Source organism: Diprion similis, chromosome 3 (genome assembly GCF_021155765.1).
Source record: "Diprion similis isolate iyDipSimi1 chromosome 3, iyDipSimi1.1, whole genome shotgun sequence".
NCBI classification, from domain to species: Eukaryota; Metazoa; Arthropoda; class Insecta; order Hymenoptera; family Diprionidae; genus Diprion; species Diprion similis.
The window spans coordinates 8,721,340-8,740,307 of record NC_060107.1 but is presented as its reverse complement, the minus strand read 5'-3'; the positions used below and the strand labels follow the sequence as shown (position 1 = coordinate 8,740,307).

At 40.2% G+C, this 18,968-nt stretch overlaps 3 protein-coding genes and 1 long non-coding RNA gene across 9 annotated transcripts in view; 3 read left to right on the top strand and 1 right to left on the bottom strand.

Annotated features, from left to right (window-relative positions):
* The window catches only part of LOC124404390 (ankyrin repeat domain-containing protein SOWAHB), a 122,843-nt gene extending 110,091 nt beyond the window's left edge, over nt 1-12,752 (top strand). The window contains exons 11-16 of one of the 4 annotated variants that reach the window (XR_006929003.1): nt 6,159-6,231; nt 7,989-8,081; nt 9,069-9,093; nt 11,301-11,327; nt 11,675-11,829; nt 12,108-12,248. Coding sequence is in view for 3 of the 4 variants with exons in the window: in XM_046878480.1 (XP_046734436.1) it covers nt 6,159-6,231; nt 7,989-8,081; nt 11,301-11,327; nt 11,675-11,829; nt 12,108-12,374 (615 nt within the window). In the remaining variant the exon portion in view is untranslated. Of the gene's footprint in view, nt 1-6,158; nt 6,232-7,988; nt 8,082-9,068; nt 9,094-11,300; nt 11,328-11,674; nt 11,830-12,107 lie in introns of all 4 variants that reach the window. The other 3 variants (XM_046878480.1, XM_046878478.1, XM_046878479.1) reach the window with 3 other exon arrangements.
* A 517-nt stretch (nt 12,753-13,269) lies between these two features.
* LOC124404389 (conserved oligomeric Golgi complex subunit 6) lies at nt 13,270-16,039 on the top strand. Its single transcript, XM_046878477.1, has 9 exons — nt 13,270-13,473; nt 13,574-13,848; nt 13,934-14,078; nt 14,253-14,464; nt 14,546-14,769; nt 14,839-15,230; nt 15,308-15,469; nt 15,550-15,711; nt 15,797-16,039. Exons 1-9 carry the CDS (start codon nt 13,387-13,389, stop codon nt 16,025-16,027), a joined length of 1,890 nt encoding a protein of 629 aa, XP_046734433.1. The 5' UTR covers nt 13,270-13,386; the 3' UTR covers nt 16,028-16,039.
* LOC124404393 lies at nt 14,809-17,936 on the bottom strand. The gene is made up of 4 exons (XR_006929004.1): nt 17,813-17,936; nt 15,281-15,282; nt 15,029-15,201; nt 14,809-14,937 (listed from the first exon to the last, which is right to left on the bottom strand). It is a non-coding gene; the product is annotated as an uncharacterized LOC124404393 (long non-coding RNA).
* The window catches only part of LOC124404386 (serine/threonine-protein kinase N), a 37,587-nt gene continuing 35,843 nt past the window's right edge, over nt 17,225-18,968 (top strand). For 2 of the 3 annotated variants that reach the window (XM_046878472.1, XM_046878470.1), the window contains exon 1: nt 17,226-17,513. In XM_046878472.1, coding sequence (XP_046734428.1) covers nt 17,490-17,513 — 24 coding nt within the window. In that variant the 5' untranslated portion in view covers nt 17,226-17,489. Of the gene's footprint in view, nt 17,514-18,968 lie in introns of all 3 variants that reach the window. The other variant, XM_046878471.1, reaches the window with a different exon arrangement.

Sequence of the window (18,968 nt, the reverse complement as noted above, 5' to 3'; positions counted from 1 at the left end):
AAATATTTTTTACGTTTTTTGTACGTTTTAATTTTTAGGCAATTTCAAATGATTAACCATCAGGAGTCGGAAATCAAACTCGTCCTGCGTAATAATTTGCAAACAATGGTTTAAAATTTTTACAACTTCAAAAAAAACTTTCTAAAAGCTGATTTTTTTAATTCTCGCAGTGACTTTGTGATCATACAGGGGAAGGTGGGGCGAAGTGGGTACCTTTAAATTTTTGATATCTCAAGCAATTTGGGGGCAAAGTGAGCCCCTCTGAAATTTTTTAAATAACAAGGGATAAAATTGACCACCTGAACTTGCACACCTCATAACGCGAATCGTTTGAAGTTATGCTTTACTCTCAACTCGTCCCAAACAATTTTATCCCTTGTTATTTAAAAAATTTCAGAGGGGCTCACTTTGCCCCACCCTCCCCTACATGATTTCACTCGATGTGATTATTTTCAAATTTCGTTAGAATCAATCATTAGCATCCAACTCGCTGGCTGGTTTGATTTAGTGACTCAAAAAAGCTTCTGAAAAAAAAAATTAAATCCAAATTTTTTGTTTGTAACCATATTTGACTATGAACGAACCCGTTAAGGTGTTTCACAAGAATCGTAGGCTCTGTTATAGCGAATCAATCGCGACTTCGAAGGATGACAAATTCGTCGCGGATGATCTTCTTTGGACTTGTTTTATCTACCCTCTCTGGGGATCCCGGTATCCTTTATACGGTCGTCGATCTCCGATCTTCGAGAGCCTGCCGTCGATTGCCTTCGCGTCTTCCTTTCAAACCGAGCGAGGCTTTACTTATCGCTCATCGCAACTCTTTGTAATCGCGACAAAAACAACGAGATGCGACAAGCCGCTCGTGTGGCGCTTGCGTAAAATATACGATGCAGTCTTTTATGCACTTGCACCATACGCAGCGAGTCGGCTCGACTTTCTCGAGATAAAGAGATGAGGACATTAAAGAACGGAGAAACGACTTCAGGCTGCACGCTTCGTTCGCATTGTTTGAAAATTTCTTGAAAAATCGAAATCACAAGGATGCCCGAAAAATATTAATAATACGACAGAGCTTTGATTCGAAGCTGCATATTTTCCGTGATGAAATTTTAGAAAAATAAGCTAGAAATAATAATAAATAGAATAAAAATAACACTAAAAAAGTTTTGATAAAATTCGGTTGTGGGTGTTTTTTTTTCTGCATTTTAAAGCCGCGAGTCATTTTTCTACTGATGAATGAAAAAGTCGGGTTCGTCGAACTGATCAGTAAAAAATGTTTATAAAACCAAAAGCGATGATGGAATCGAGGTTTCAAAAGTGCAGAACTGACTGAGCGGATTAATAAAAACAATCCAACGAAAACTTGAACTTGAATTCAAAAAATTAAAATGTAATGAATTGAAAACGCTAAATTAATAAACGACATTTGTGTTGTTTTTTATTTCTATTTTTCTTTATCCTCTACAATCGAAAACAGAGAAATAAATATGGAAATGAGACTGGAAACGAATTAAAAACTACGAATATTGGAACATCATCAGTATAATTATAATTGTTCTTATGGGATCCTGTATCACCTCAAAATACAGCGAAATACTGGAAATATTTTTTCAATTTTCATAATTCAACATCGCGTTTGTACTGTCTTTATAAAAATATTTATATATTTATTTATTAACCCATTCAGCAACGCAATTCTTTACCTGAAAATACTTGAAAATTCATGATGTTGTATGGAATATTAAAAGAATGACAAACAAAAGAGACTAAAAAAAGAGGGTGCCATTATAGTGGCTTGTGTGACCAAAAGGGTTAATTCTCAATAATATCCGTGTATAGATAATTCTCATAAATCGAAACTGAAAATTTTTCCATTATAATTTTCTTTACGATGGTCGGGACGGGTGAACGGACTTTATTTCACAAGGGGGTAAGTGGGGAAGTGGAGGGAAAGGAGGTAAAGGGGGCGAGGTTAGATATAATAGAAATGCGAAAGAGACGGGATGATTTAGCGGCTCGTAAAAGCTGGAAGATATCATAGAGAAATATATTAAAATTGAAAAATCCAGAAGCCGCGTCGTGGCGGCCCGTACGTATACCTACCTATACCTATACCTGTATATATATGTACACACATATGTACATAATATAAGAGCGAAGAGGCGAGAAACTATGTGAAAGTGAGTCGCGCAGGGTGCTGCTGCGCTGCCGCGGTGGTGATATACGCCCGTCGAGATATTGGTGGCCGGTCGGCAGCTGTCCTATTTTCGCACCCCCATGCCACTTGCCCCGTTGCTGCTGCTGCTGCTACTGCTACTGCTACTGCTACTGCTACTGCTACTGCTGCTGCTGCACCAGATTCGTGCGAGAATATTTCCTCCCTTTGCCCCCTACTTTAGGACGCAGACAATGCTACTTTAAAATATTGTCAAAAGTATAAAAAGATATATGAAACCCCGTGAAGAAGGGGTGAGCGGGGGAGGGAAGGGGATCCTATATGCGTTCGACTCTCGCTCGCCACCCCCAGGGGTGTTTCCACTTGCCACTTGTCGCAGGCGCACGTGTCGCCGGTATTGGACTCGGAAAAGGATACGCGTGCACCCCTTTTTCACCCCCTCTTCCACCCTCCAGGGCGTCCGACACCCCCTCCGCCATCCCGACAACGCCGGGATGACGGTCTTATTATTGTACCCCATAGCGCAACGAGGCCTTATATTATGTATGTATATATATATATATATACTTGGCTTTAAAATTGACTAAATTTCACGGCTTTGAAACCCCTGTATAGTCTTATACTTTTGAAACCGGGACCTTTCCTTTCCAGTAACATATAGGTATTAAAAAAAAAATTGACATAAAAAATCACCGTCACTCATGCGACTGAAACTTCAATTTTATTTCTCACTTTGTTCTTTCGGTTTTTTTTCTTTTTTTTTTTTTGGAAAGCGATGCTTCATTTCATACGCCTCTTTCTTTGGATAGGCATGGCCGTTATGGGGTCCCATATTGTATATTGTAATCGCCTTCTCGGTTGCTGTGTAGTTGCTTAAAAATTTTGTTGCTCGAAAAAAAGTAAATTTCATACGTATTTCTGACAGAACGAAAATCATCTTTGGGTAAACGTATGTGGACCATTTTATACCGGCTAACTTCGTCGCTGAACATTTACAACTTTGAAATTATACCTGTACAATTTTAATTTGTAGAAAACTGTTGTAACGCAAAATAAAAAAATAGGAAAACTCAAAATTTCGATATTCGGCAACCAGCTGAGCATAACTTATACCCTATTTATTAATTGTTTGACTTTCGTTTCAGTTTACATTGCACCAGCCGCTTGTAAAAAAGATCTTATTTTCAACATCCGGTATTTGAAGTATTTTTTTTCCCCACTTGAATTTACGTCCGTCGAATTATTCGACTTACGAATAATTTCCATCCCTTCCCCCAATCACAAGAAACACGGGCCAAACGTTTTTGTCGATCATAAGCTTAGGAATGTAAAAGTTGATGCTGAGGATTTTATTCTCTCAGCGACTACATTCTAATACGATGAGCCTATAACGTAAACCAATAATGACGATATATTCGCGTCTGCGGTTAACCGCGTCTACTCTCGCTAAATCCGATACCCTCAACTTTTCCTTCCTTTCTGGACCTACTCCTACTCCTGTTGCTGCCGCTGCTGGTGCATTCCACCGATCAGTTGGTAGTCCGATATCGAATTTTGTTTGGTAAAAATGATGTGCACAGTTTGTATATACTATACACTCATAATTGTGCCTGCGGCGAAACTTCAGCCTTTGCTCACTGAGCACAAATGAAATTCAACATCAAAAGAGAGAAGAGAACAATACTAGAAAATCGTAGTAAAGTAAGAAAATGAAAAAAAATCGGGGTACATTATCCGCGTATTTAATTCATTTTTCATCCATCACACTCGTACAATATATTGTTTTGTCGAGCTGATTAATGTACAATTCGTATCCCATAAATTCATACCACAGATACTATCAAAAAATCTATCAAAAAATTAGGCGAAAGTCCAAAAATTCTAAATTAAAAAACATTTTCTCAAATTATTTCGCAGTTAACATCACGGGAGCTTTTTGAAACGATGTTTTTTTTAAACTCTTTCTATCTTTCGATTCAGGCCATCTTTTCGACCTGATTCGGGCAAAGTAGCGAAACTAAAATTCCACGAAACCAGAAGGCCGCGATACTGCCGTGTGGGTGTGGGTGACGGTGTCGAAAATCTCTTTGGTGGGTACAATTTGTAGCCCTGAACCCCGAGGACATCGGCCTGGGACCGGCGGTATAAACCGCAGACGAATTCGGAGTCGCGTACCGAACAAAACCGCAACCCACCTACCGGATTACCTACATTCTACGCATCTCGGTCCCGTCTCTCTGCGGTTTACGCGTTACGCACCGAGCAGCGCGGCTTGTCTTAATTTCGCGATCTTGTACGCGGCCGGAATATCATCGCGATATTTCTAAACGCGCAGATTCCTACACAGGAGCTTCAAATCTCCGAATCGATTTCTGCACTCGATCCGTTCTCCCACCGACGACGTGTAAACGCGTCGCGACGTCGAACGACGCACGTGAAACGAGACGCAGAGGACAGCTGCTACTCTTCGACCAACAACCAACACCGAAGGGACTCACCTGCCTTCTTTCTTTCCTTCCTTCCTTCCTTCCTTCCTTCCACCGATAATATCGTTACCAATAGCTGCTCGCACTCGCACGACACTTAATGCGATTCCATCTTTTCCCGCCTTTATCGTATCTGCATGGCAGGATATCGGTTTTCCCGGCTTTGGACGAAATGCATATTGGGATCGAGAAAGAGAGCGATAGGAAATGGACGGATGTTTCGCAGTTCTCTAGCCTCCTTAAATAGTAAAGCTCGATCAATTATAATCTGAATTCATGCTTTACGGTGTACTTACTTGGGCAAAACTGTGAAAATCGGCGAAGTTTATCAGCGTATGATTACTGGATTTGGCCTAAGAAAATGGAAAGCCGATGGGATTAGCATACGCAATTTCCTGTTCTAATTGAGTTTCTGTGTAATTTTCTACCTGTGTACATCTATATATGTATGACTTGCGGGATATTATTATATATCCGGAGGAAATGCAAAGTTTCGCACGGTCTGTGCTGCTGCGAAATTTCTTGTATAATTAGGGATTAATGATACTCCCCGTTATTGTCTCTGCATGTGTGCAATAATATGTGTAATACGTTTATTGCACGTATGCAACGCGATCGTGTTGCAACATATCGTGATCTCGATATCCCCAGGGCGTAAGACTTTGAATTGCCAGGAATTAGAGACGAAAGTAGTACGAGAAAAGTATCCGTACGTTCGTTCCTTGTTGCATGTCCTGTATAGCCTGCACATTCTCACTCCGTCATTATACATTCACTTTCCATTCACCTACGTCACGTACACCCGCATATCACACCGGATATACACCTATTGCAGTGCGTGAAATAAACTATCGGTATAGGTTCGAATAGTTGATGCGTTATGAACGCGGTTTGAATTCCAATTTCGCTTTGTTTTTTTCCGATACAATTATTAGTGTCAAGGATATTTAATTACGATGCTACAACGAAAATATCTAGTTTAAGTTATTATATTAGTTATTAGCAGCGTACGCCGCCGTTCCGCTTGCAAATATTTTTAAACTCTTCATGTGGCAAAACTATTGAACATAGCCATATGCTTTGGCGGAATTTTTTGTAAAGCTCATCGTAACCTTGAAAACTCTTGAACGTGACTTTTTGCTGTCGGTAAGAGTTCATTCAGCGTTTGCATACGTGTGTGATCCCGTTTCGAATTGACTTACAAATATCGTCATATCTCCGAAACTATTTATCTGGTTGTAACGAAATACATCCTAAAACCTGGCCAGATATTGTAGCTATCCGCAGATAGAAAAAGAATCAAAATTGGTTCAGGAGTTCTGAAGTTATAAACGAACATACGGATAAACAGTAATATTTTGCCCCATGGTGTTTTTTTTTATTCAGGGCATAATAAAGTTCTAATCAATCAGTCAATGAAAAATATGATGTCAATCTAGAACGCCATGGTGCTAATTGTTCATACCAAGTCCTGAACATATGTTTTCCTTTTTCAGGGATACACGCCACTGCACATAGCGATGCAGTTTGACCACGAGAACATCTTTAATCTTCTGGTCCAAGTGTACGGTGAGTGTGTATATATAATATTTTTTGTAATCAAGAAACGACATTTACAACTTTTTCTCTGCAGAGATCTATGATTTCACCGATCACAATGAATTCATAAATCATCACAACGCTCTTCCTTTCCTCACGTGTTCTATTCCACCTGCCCTTCGAATCTTACGCGCATGCGCTTCATCTAACTACCAATCCGCCAGAACAACCAATCATGGTTAAGCGGCAAACCTTAAACTTCGAAGTGAAGAAGTAATCTCGTATTTCTTTACCCATCCATATATCCTCGCTATCGTTCCAAGCCTGGATTTATATATTGTTCGGTGGTTGTCGCCCTCGTGTAAACGATGAAAAATCCCAACGGTTCGTGTCGAGTGACTCAAGTCACCGCTGTGAGCTGCTGCACTGATTCCGGTTGAAAATCACTCGCACAAAGGACGAGCTGCTGCAGTGATTGACAGGTCGGCTTGGCCCCAGTGCAAACAGAGCGAACCCCTCTTCGCCCTGCCGGCTGGGCTCAAAGCTTCGCCGACTGTTTGCTACAGATTACGCGTCCTCTTCTTATCGCCGGCCAATATCCGAGTCCACCTATTCGATACCCATTAGACCCGACTTTGATTGTCGGCCTTTGGGCCTCGCCTCCGCCACCAAACTTCCCACCCCTGCTGCCCCTGCACCTCTCTCGTCGACCCTGTTTGCCTTTCGTCGTCAGATAATCAATTTGACGAGGCACTCCTAGCGCCGCGCTACACCGTCAGTATCCCGTATCGTGATAAAATCCTCACTCACTGCCTGCAGCCCGCGTTTGTCAGCAAATATTGTTTGCTCATCATTTCTCTCCGGAACTCGAACTCGACTTTTTCCACCTACATTTACCCACAGATTACTCTTGCAACAGAACTTTTTCTTACCCTTCTTCCGTTTTCCCGATCTGACATGATATTGATATATACTTTGGTGTACTGGCTCTCCCAATTTTTTACAGTATGCTCTGTATGAATATTATTTACAAATTTAGTGTCTTATATTTTTTTGTATATTCTATGTTCGTATTATTCTAGAAGAAACCCATGTGACTTTTTTAATCAACTGACTTCAGAGAAATCTACATTGAATTCACGATCACCTCGCCATTTGCTAAAATGTTTTATCATTTAGCGCACGGCCAGCACAGTTTTACGGAAATAGAGAATCTTAGTTGATTGCCGGCTTCGCAGAGGAAAAGTGATAAATTAATTACATCAATATGATCATTTGGCAGTAAGCCACCAATATAATAAAACCTGTCGCTCCAACGACCAGCGTTAGACTCGAAAATAGATTGAAACTTCCTCAATGGATCGCGGCAGCTGCAGGACCTGTCTTATGCCGATCGTAAATGAGCCGCGATTAATATCAAAGAGTGCCGCCTAGCGTAGCACAAGATACTCTCGCATATTCGTCGGTGTTTGCAAAATTTATGCTATCGCAAAAACGTATATCCTCGTTACAAGATTACTCCCAACAATTCTTTTCTCGCAGGACTTGACGATGTGATCGGTATATATAATCAAATCTCTGCATCATAGATTCCCCGCAAATTTCTACGGTCGTATCCTTTCTTTAAACTAACTGAAGTCTAGTTTCTTCTCTCTTCACTTCGGTTATTCTCTTTCTTCCTTTTCGCATCGTATTTCTACAATATCTCTCGTAAGCGTTGGTCGACAGAAACGACGAGAAAACGATCCAAGGACCGGGATAAATATTCCTCTTCTTCTGATCCTCAGGGGCGAATCAGGACGTCCGTGACTACAGCGGTAAGAAGGCGAGGCAGTACCTGGCGTCGCAGGAGGCGGCGGTGAGCCAAGACACCTTCCGCAGTGAGTACCTATTCTGGGGGGAGGGTGAGGAGGGCGGCAATCTGCTGCGTGCAGCCTCGATGCGTGCGCCGGCGACGGCCTCCCTCCTCCCCTCCCGTGCCGACATGATGAAGCGCGCTACCTTACCGGCGAAAATGAAAAACCGCCAAAATCGTCGACCGACCCTTTTGTCGGGTCCGAGCTTTCTCCGCAAGAACTTCAGCCCGACCGCTTCCTCGCGAAAAGATAGGAAAAAAGCGCAGGTCGCGGGCATCTGAATTATGAAAACATAACAACAACCCCCCCCCCCCCCCCCCCTCCACCCCCTAAATTCTAACAACAACTAACACGCATCGGCACCGAGCCCACCACACCCTGCACCAGCAAATTACACCACCCTGGTACTATATATCAGCACTAACAACCGGCGTCCCATGCCTGCATGCACCTCACCGCTCCGCACCGGCTTTCTTCACCGAATTTCCGTTGCACAGGCGAGATATCTTGGTTAATATTATATCTTTTTTTTTTTATTATACTATCTCCGCTACACCTACTTACCTGTATCATTATTATACGTATAACGTTATTTTTAATACGAGATCGTAATATTCTCTGCACGGTGTAATCGATGTTTTCGATCAGTATTACGCACCTACATATATTATAGGTGTAGGTATACGTGGTGTTCTGGATGGTATGCGGGCACGTGTAATAACAATTTTTGAATTATTATACACCTCCTTTCATATTATACAATATTTTAATTAGTAATTAACTGGGTATTTATGGGATCCGGAACGCCAGGTGTTGGCGAAAGGCAGCTATATGTGTAATTTATATTGTGCCTTCAACGCTGTGTCTAGTTCCATAGCATATCTTACAATTAAATATCTACACACCTATATTATAATATAATAAGATTACTTTATCAATTTGATATTTGTTAAAGGTTGAGGGTATTCGGTGAGTATCTTGGGTTTCTGGAATAGTAATCTTCTGTTGTAGGGATTACTGCTGCGGCCACGCTCAGGCAAGTTGACTATGAGAAGCGCATCTCTGCTATAGTAGTAAAACGCTTGAGTCGCACCCGGTTAAAGTAGCTCCCGTACCTGAAGTAACGTATATATACAAAAATACTTATACTTTTATTCTCCTCTTACAACTTGTCGGTAATTTTACATTCGCTGTTTCTTAGCTGGCATGATTTTTATTTTTATTTATTTTTTTACGATAATGCAATGCTCTATGCGCTCTTCTTGGACGTGATACTGCGGTATATTGAATCAGTATGAAAACATCTGAAAAGATTTCTCAAATGAACATTAAATATCTTCTTACTCTTGACTTAAACTGTCAAGAATCATGGTTAAAAATTGAAAATTATTTTATCACAAATCACAACTTCTTTTAACCAGTTGATGTGCAGACCGCAATAGAGCTGCTGACTTATCGACTATCACACTTATTCATATTTCTTTCTTTTCTTTGTACGATGCTACCAGTGGTATTAATACTACAGTGTACATAATGTATAACATTACGCAACGCTGTGAGTAGTTGCGATTTCCGTTTTTCTTTCCTTTCTTATTACTCGTGTCAAGTCTGCAATTAGATGCAGAAATGTACGTTATGAATGTTTCGTTTTAACGCTTCGTTTGATATAGTTGATATCAGTCTTGTGTAATATGATTGACGAGTACTGGAGTGGCAGTAGTAAGTAACCCACGCACTAATATACATATACATATGTATCACTTACTTAGGTGATCCTAACATCATCCTTTGGAACGCTGTAAACACTGCGTATATGATTTAATAAAGCATGATTATTAGTTACTTATACATTTTGCTCTCCGTCTCACATTCATACGGCAGAGTAATGCATGAGCGAATCTTTTTCACCCGTAGCTCAGCCTCACATATCCCCTGTAACAACTCCTCAAAGAAATTTAGGGATTATCACGTGATCGAAGTGAGTCTTTCTCGCGAAAGAAATCGTGATTACTTTTGTCTCTGAACTGTAGAAGTAACGAAAAGAAATACGATCATCTCTCGTTATAAAGCCAGTTGCGAGACTGTAGAAGGCAGGGTTCTGGAAAATTCAAGTTCAATATTTTCATCGAGAATCGAGGTATTTAGATGGAAAAAGCTCTCGAGCCTGAAATGAAATATGCTGCTTTATAACGAGAGGTGAATGCGAAACAAAAATTCAAGTGTAAATATCAGGATTTAAATAATGCATGGTGAAAATTACAGTAGAACCTCGATTGATCGAACTATTTGGGACCGAGTCTAGTTCGGATAACCGAAATATATACAACAAAAATTTAAATCGACAAATAGTCTGTATTAAACATCCAAATACATATTGAACGTCTTTCAAACATCGAACGATTATTTTATTACTTTGGTTTTATATAGTCGTCTATTGTTGATTGACGAACGACTGCTCCACATTGTTTAGCAAGCAACAATATATATTTCGTAACAAAAGTATATTTTTGGCGCCGGCGTTCATGTAAATCAAGTCATGGTTCGGATAATCGAGGTTCTACCGTATTGAAAAATAAGAAAAACAGAACGAAAATTTGATGATTCTAAGTGCAATCGAGTAGCTTTGCTCTTTGCTCTCAACTTTCGCGGTATAATTTTATTGATCCTCTAATAGGCATGTTACCCATGACGCAAATCTCCGCATCTCTATTGCAAAATATTATATGTTCAATACAGGATGTAATCTATACACGAAAGATTATACCGGTATAATAGCACGTATCTAGTACCGTGATTACGCGATATGCTACGCGGGTGTGCTAAATTAGCTTTCTTAACTCTTCATTTTCGTGTAAGAGTGTTAAACGCATTAGCTGCGAGCGTGATACTAATTGCTTATAATTTACAGATCGATACTAAATGGCCTGATAAAATTTTTATCTTGGTAATTGATCAAATGTTAATAACATGTTTGCATTCGTTTTCGATCGATCGAACATTTATTATTGTATCTAACGATTATTGCTGACTTAATCGTTATTACATATCGTTCACATCAGATGAATGTGTGTGTATAAAGAGAGATTCGTTGAATAGTTACTCGTGGACGTCGATTCATCGTCACGAACTTTGTACATAACTATGGCCTGAGCTTAGTTCTATTGTCGCAGCGTTTTTTATACCTAACGATTTTTCTTGGATGACAATGTTAATAGGTGAAAATAATTTTTTATTCTATTTCAGAAATAAAAGCAAGGAAAAAACATGCAGGTAAGAATCCACCCCATTAGGGTAATCGGAAAAATACTAAAAGATTGCAGGTTTTTTCCGTGAATTTCATAAACTCCACACGGTGTTATTAATCCAATTTTCGAGTCAGGATCAACTGACGATAAGTCTTAATTCACGAGGAGGATGAAAAATGAAACCTACCGTAAACTTTTTCTGTCATTCCAAATGCTTTGACGCTGTACGTCACTCTGAAATTCATTTGCTTGCTCTATTCTCGCTTTTTGTTGCACTCATTCACATTATACATACCAATGTTGAGAGATGAACGAATAACTTACGAATACCTTTACGGCTGTTAAACATTATTTTTACGTGATCGAACGCAGAGAAAGATATTGGTTTCCTACGAATTGGCTCATTGAACGTCCGCGTGAAACGGACGACGGAAGCCTTCAGCCAATTCCTGGGTGTGGCGACTAGCAACGCCAGCACTACCAACGAAAAGATTCACAAAAGTTGGGGATCCGCCGATAATATACAGGTAATGATGCGGACTACAAATTGTGACTATAAAAAAGTCCTAATCGATTGTCATTCCGACAATTAGTTTTTTAATGTATTTTCCAGTCATCATATTTGCATACTTTGCCTAAAGTTATCAGCTGATCAATTTTTCGGCGCCATATTGGTTAGCCACGGACATATTTGGGCTTTTTATAATTCTTTGTAACTCGATCTCGTTACTTCTTTTACCTTGCGCGGTCGAATTTGGAGTGAAAATGTTACTAACGATATCCAGTCATTCTGATTTTTGTTCAGACGGATCACAAGGTAATGCCGCCACCAAAATACGCTCCCATTAAGAAGCGCCGAAGCAAACGAGCCCAGGATTTCAATTCACATCAAAGAAATAACAATCCTCATCCCCAGGGACACGGCCAAGTTACTGATCCTCCGCAACGCAGATTTGCACAGCAGCCACCACAAGTTAATGTTGAAGTAACTCCATCCCCGCCTCAGAACGATTCGGATTCCGACAACGCTTGCGGGTTCGATTCCGCGTGGCGTGGTTCCGCGCTGATGTAAAAGTTTTTGCTTTTGTGGAATCGTCTGCTTTCTTTGACCACAGTTCTTTGTTTTTGTCTTGCATCAGTTTTTTATTATACATGTATTGGTTATTTCTTATGATTGGTATTGGGAAAAGGTGTTCAATTATCACATGATTTTCAATCTTGTATTATTAGTATTGTTAATGTAAATACGTGTAATATCGATCAGCACAACTGCATGGTTCGGAGACGCCATATTCATATTCTGCGTACATACTACAATTAATTTATTGAAATATATATGTAAATTTATATTTTTGTGAAAGTTTTCGTCGGATTACTAATCATGCACCATGATATAACGGAGCTTGTAATGTTCATTTTATTTTCATCAATTTGTAATGCAAAGAAATATAGTGTTAATAGTTAATTTCGAAAATCTCGATCAACCCTTATATTATTTTCATAACAAACAAATTGATCTCTTGGCCTCACATAAGAGTAAATAGAAAAAGAAAAGTAATCACAGTGGGATTCTGTTCAAAGAATTATCCCAAATGGATTCTTCAAGAGAAATCAGAACTGGCTAAATAATTATACGTATATCACCAGCAACCTAACTCTAATTAACATAATCGAAATATGGCAGTATTAGAATTTCTAAGCCTACATTCTAGTCGTTAAATTCAAATAAAGGTGGCGCCAATACCCGGAATAGTTAGCATCGCTATCTTGAGGGCAACTAAAAACTTTCGAATAATGTTTCAGTCCCGGGTGTTATCATTCGTTTCCACATACTTTAATGACTGTTACCGACCGTCGGTAACCACTCACATTGACTAGTCCAAGTTTTTCTGTACCGACAGATGGTAAATCGCGTAACAGATTCGGTCTTCGGCCTCTCGTTCAGCGCCGTATTCTGCGTGGCTCGAAACGTCATCGCTACCACGTGATCGCTCATTCAATTTTCAACACCGTGATGACAATGTTGACGTTTCTGAAAGCAGGAACAGCCTGCCGCAAGTGATTGAACATTTTCATAGAAAAACATGAACACAAACAACGATAAGGGGGGTAACTCCATCTTGATAAAACGGGTTGATAAGTTGCTGGAGTCTCGACTTGAAAATGACAAGGTAGACAGAGTTTTTCTAACCTAACCGCGCAGTTGAAAAATTCTTCCCATGCAATTTCTCTATGTGTTATTGTTTATCCATACGTCTTGGATAATTACAGGATACTTTAGAAGCTCTCAAAGAATTGTCCACGTTTTTTACTGACAATACTCTGAACGCACGAAGAAATCTGCGGAGTAAAATAGAGCGGAGGAGCTTGCACATCAACGAAGACTTTTTATCAGCATTTAGAGAAGTAAAGTCCGCCTTGGACGGGATATACGACGATGTAGTAGCCATGAACTCCTCTGTCCAAACTATGACCAATCAGCTGCAAAGTACCAAAACACAGACACTCCAACTAATCGATCAAACTACGAAACTACAAAATGAGAGGTATGCTCAACTTTTACCATAGAACGCAATGATTCACTTGCATTCTATTAGAAACCTTTTACATTACGATTAATGTGATTTTCAGCAAAAAATTGTCCATGCAGCAGGATGTCGCCAATACATTTATCAAGAAATTCCAACTGACTTCGTCCGAACTCGCCATACTGCATGGCCCCTCCCGAGAAGCGCCTATTACAAACGAGTTCTTTGCTGTTGCTGATCGTGTACAGGTGAGGGAAAAAATACTTTGCTACTGATATAATCTTACGTTTTATTATAATATCAGAAAACTATTTTTTCTTCAACTGATCAGCTACAATGTGCCTTTATTTTCAGTTAGAATACATAAGTTTTATGGTTCCTCATTTGATACAAAAAATTTAATAAAAATCTGTTTCTTTAAGGAGATACATAGCAACTGTCGAATCTTGATGCAATCTGGCTACCAAACGTTGGCACTGGATGTGATGCAGAGAATGACGCTGCTCCAAGAAGCGGCATTGGAGAGGTTATATCGCTGGACGCAAAGCCAATGTAGACACATTGAGAATGAGCTGCTTGCTCCGCTATTGATCAAAGCAATGAGCAAGCTGGAGGATCGGCCTGTTCTCTACAAGTAAAATATTAAACAATAATGCACATACTGCGGACAAGTGAACATCCGGTCAGAACGTTAACTAATAAATATAAATTTTAGATACGTATTAGACGAGTATTGTACTGCCAGGAGGTCCATCTTGGTTGGATCATTCATTGATGCGCTAACACTTGGCCACGCATTTGGAAGTAGTTCCAACCCAATAGAAATGCACGCTCATGACCCAAAGCGGTACGTAGGAGATATGCTCGCCTGGCTACACCAGGCCATTCCAGTTGAGAAAGAAAATATATTAACGCTGGTAAAAGCATGCGATAAAACGGGTTAGTATTCCACACTACAAAATTTTATTAATAATTGAATAATGATCCAACCATCTTCAAATCTTTCAGATGTATCGGATCAGATTAAAACAGCTCTCGGCAATATAACGGAGGGGCTTTGCCACCCGTTAAAATCCAGGGTTGAGCACATCCTCGCGGTGGAAGCTCCTGCAACAGTTTTTTATTCAGTGACAACATTGATCAGATTTTATCAGGCGATAATAACGCAAGTCGTGCCTGACAGCTTGTTGACAACTACCCTGAACGATCTCTTGGAGCAAAGCGAACGTAGTTTCGTTACTCGACTTCAGAGAGAAACTCGAGCTGCTCTGGGAGATCGCGCGGAGCCACCAGGTACCGATCTGGTTCCAGCGCCATCGGTTTCCAGGCTACTCTCTCTCCTCAACGAAGTTCTCTCTGTTGCGAGCATAGCTGAAGAGAGAGAGAAAGACATGCTTCAAGTTGGTATTGGCTTCAATAGCAAGAATATAAGGCCTGATTTTGAACCGACTACTATTGTTACGATTTACTTATACAGATTGTATCCTGTGTGATCGATCCGTTACTGCAAGAGGTAAATGAAACTGCATCGAGATTACCAACCGTGGATATGGCTGTGTATCTTCTGAATTGTATGCATCAAATACAATCTACTTTGGCCTTGTACGAGTACATGGATCAGAGACTGGAAAGACTACAGGTAAGAAATGATTCCTTATTAATTTTTTCAGCATACCACAATGCATAAGTCGAAATATTATCTACATTGATAATCCTCAGGCGCAAGCAGATGCGCAGCTGGATACCCTGACATCTGAGCAAGCTAGTTCTCTGGTTGCAAATTTAAATCTTGGACCAATATACACAATCCTGCAAGGACGAGAACAAGGCCCTCTATCAACGATCCCTGGAATGGACCCACTGAGCGTAAAAGAATTCACGGTACACTTAATTCCCTGACGATCATATGATGACAACCTTTAGTTTTCCGATTTCTGAATTACCATTTCTAATTTTTTTTTCACAGAACAAACTGGAAGCTTTTCTGGTGATGCCGGATATTCTTTTGTTGCCCCAAATCAGTTTGTTGCAGAGCAATACGCATCGAACAATTACGCAGAAACGATCGTTTGAAGTTATTGGTGCAATATACAAACAGCTTTATGACAGTTGTTATGATCCTAAAAATAACTATCAAAATCCAAACAGCTTATTCGCGAGAACACCGGAAGAACTGTTGAAAGCGCTAGTTTCTTAACGCCGCTCAATACAGGGTTTTAAAGAAATTTGCTAAATAGCGTACGTATTTGTCTCAAAACAAGACATTTTATAACTGCAATCATAAGAAACCACCTGAGAAACTGTTCTTGGCCTTCAGATGCAATTCTGTTTTAAGATTTTTGCTTCGAGTCGATAATTTATTTCTCCAACTACCAGTTAGGTATCTATCAGAGATGTATTATTTGAAATGGCCTGATAATTCCGTCAAAGTGAAAGAAACCGACCCTAAGAGCTGCTAAACTGCTGTATGGAGGTCTTATTGTAAAAACTTGTTTCGAGACACAATCGTTCTTTAAAAGAATCCTGTTTTGGAATGTATGCGTACGATTTCCGTAAAATCAAAGATATCTTGGATTTACAGTCTGGTCAAAAACGTGTGGGAACAGAAAATTGTGAGTCAAGACCACAGTGAGATTAGTCCAAACAATGAAACTGAAGGTAATTGATTCAACTTTGATGAAATCAACGAAATAAAATTACAGTCCGTAAATTTGAATAGAAGAAGCTCAGTTATTGACAACTTTGGAGAAATCACAATATTATATCATTTTTCACGCCAAAAGTTAGTAGCTGGAAATTTTTTGTTTTCACACTTTTATGAACAGACAAGTACGTAAGCTTAATCCTATCAATCCAACCGTGTAAATCGTTTATCCAATCCAGAATACATGGTAATGTAATTATTAATTAGAAACTGTAAAATAGAAAAACCAAAAATACAAAAAAATCTCCCATTGCGGTCTGCAACGATATACCCTGAGTCCCAGAATAATCAAATGAATTGCAATAACGAGAATTCAATATTTCGAAATGACTCGGTAATGAAACCTTTGAACTTTGATAAAACAAATAACAAAGAAGATAAGATAACCATACGTGCTTTTAAAAATAAAGATAAGAAATATCCTCGTTAAACAAAACTAATACTTGAATGAATGAATGGTACTCGACACCGCCAAGTTGACATAAGTAGTAAACAGAAGAGAATTACCACGTTACATATTAGACATGTAAATATGTAAGTGGAAGAGGTTACACTACACGCGGTAGGTAAGTAATGGTGAAAATAAATTCAAACTCTCGCGTCGGGCATTTTAGCGCGGGGAAGTAGCCAATGGTGAAGTCGCGGTAGGGATGGAAGTGCGCCGCGTGATGATGCGCGCTTGGATTGGCTCTCCGATCAGTCGAGGGTTCGGTGCGGAGGAATGCGGTTGCGTCGGCATTTTGTCCGCACGTCGTTCATCCCGTTTAACAATCGTCATTCGACGATTAAGCAATAATATAGTTCCCAGAGAGATAAGCGAGGTGCGCACGGCGTCGAGTCGAGAGTCGGATCTCCGTTGCGGCCGAGTGCGAAAACGGTGCGCCCTCCTAAATATGGATTTTGCTGTTTTTTGTGCACAAAAGGCGGATAGAAAGTGAGTGAATATTGTGCCAAGATGGCCGACTCGAGCTATTATCAGGTGAGTACGAGCTCCTCAGCAATCGTGGACGCCTGCCTTACTGGCAGGCCGCCATAAACATCGCCGTCGCCTTATTTCCTCGCCGATTTATACCTGCGCCCTCCGTTTCGCTCTTTCAGAGGTTTTCCTCCTTGCTCAACTTTTCTTTCGAATTCTTTCATTTAGCACCGATACATGCTCGGATCATTTCATTCACTGTGAAGTCTGCGTTTAATCGCTTTAAATCCACGGACGCCAGTTTCACCATGTGTTTCCGATATGCCGCAATAATCAGCCACACGTAACTCGATTCTTGCTACCTTGACTCATTCAACGGCGTTTATCTTCCTTCTTTCTTACTCCAGGCCGATCCGTCGCTGTAATCTAATCGACGAACGCCTACCGGCTAATTCCGAATAAGCCGCAATAAACCAGATCTCGAATTATCGTCAACGGTTTGCGGCAGGTGTTTACTATCTATATATGCATACACATACTCAACCAGGCTTGCGCTGTGGTTGAATAATCTTCCGCCCGGTGTCTGCCTAACCTCAAAAATTCCCCAGCGATTTAACGCCGCTTTGAAAAACATGAGAAGGCTGGATAAAGAATAGAACAATGAGTATCGGTGCAGTTGCGGTAATAATCCGAATTCAGTTTTGTTGAAAAATTATTCGTCTATCATCTGTCTAAATCATTGCTGTTTGAAACGTTTCTATGACCGCCATTTTTACCTATAACTTATTTTAATCAGAAGTCCCGTACGAAAAAGTGTGTGAAAGCCTTCGTGTCGGGTCGAAATTTTCATCCGAATCAACAGGATTGGTTGTTTCTTCAGAATTGTGAAAAGCTTGAAAACATGGCTTATAAAAATCGATTTTCAGTTTCTTTGTCCCGAAAATTGATCCCCCGAAATTTCGGAACATCTCACACGTGACGAAACTACGAAAAGAAAGTTTAGAACGACTTTTGAGGAATTTTAATTCTCAAAACCCGAATACACTTTACTTTTTAAAAATAGATTACTCAATTTGAGACTATCCTGCAGTTTCGAAATAATGATTTTTCCGAAACTGAATCCCTACGTTACCGATACCAACTTCACACTCTTCCGATTGAAAGATCGAAGAGCTTTCTTTGATCGTTCGCATGAGGCGTACGGTCGTTAAGACCTTGAATACTCGAGGAAAATACCCTCCGTCGTTTGTGTCTGCCCATGCAGGCACTTTCGAGTAGTTCGAGGACTAACGGGTCCTTGGTGGTACAGAACAGAGGCATGGCAACAGCCGAAAGGTGCGTCGGGAGGAAAGGAAGGAAGGAAAGGGATTCTAAACCGCGAGAAGCGATCTCTCGGAGCGTCTCGTGCCTACGATATACCGACACGCATGGACGTATGACGAACGTCTATGTCACACCGTGCCGCGATTACCTCCTCTTCTTCATTTCTTATTGATTCCTGTTCCTCTCTAATCATTT

Coding starts and splice junctions, on each gene's coding strand:
- LOC124404389 (XM_046878477.1), top strand. CDS start 13,387: ATGAACACAAACAACGATAAGGGGGGTAACTCCATCTTGATAAAACGG. Junction 14,465..14,545: donor GATCGGCCTGTTCTCTACAA/GTAAAATATTAA, acceptor TATAAATTTTAG/ATACGTATTAGACGAGTATT. Junction 15,470..15,549: donor AGAGACTGGAAAGACTACAG/GTAAGAAATGAT, acceptor GATAATCCTCAG/GCGCAAGCAGATGCGCAGCT.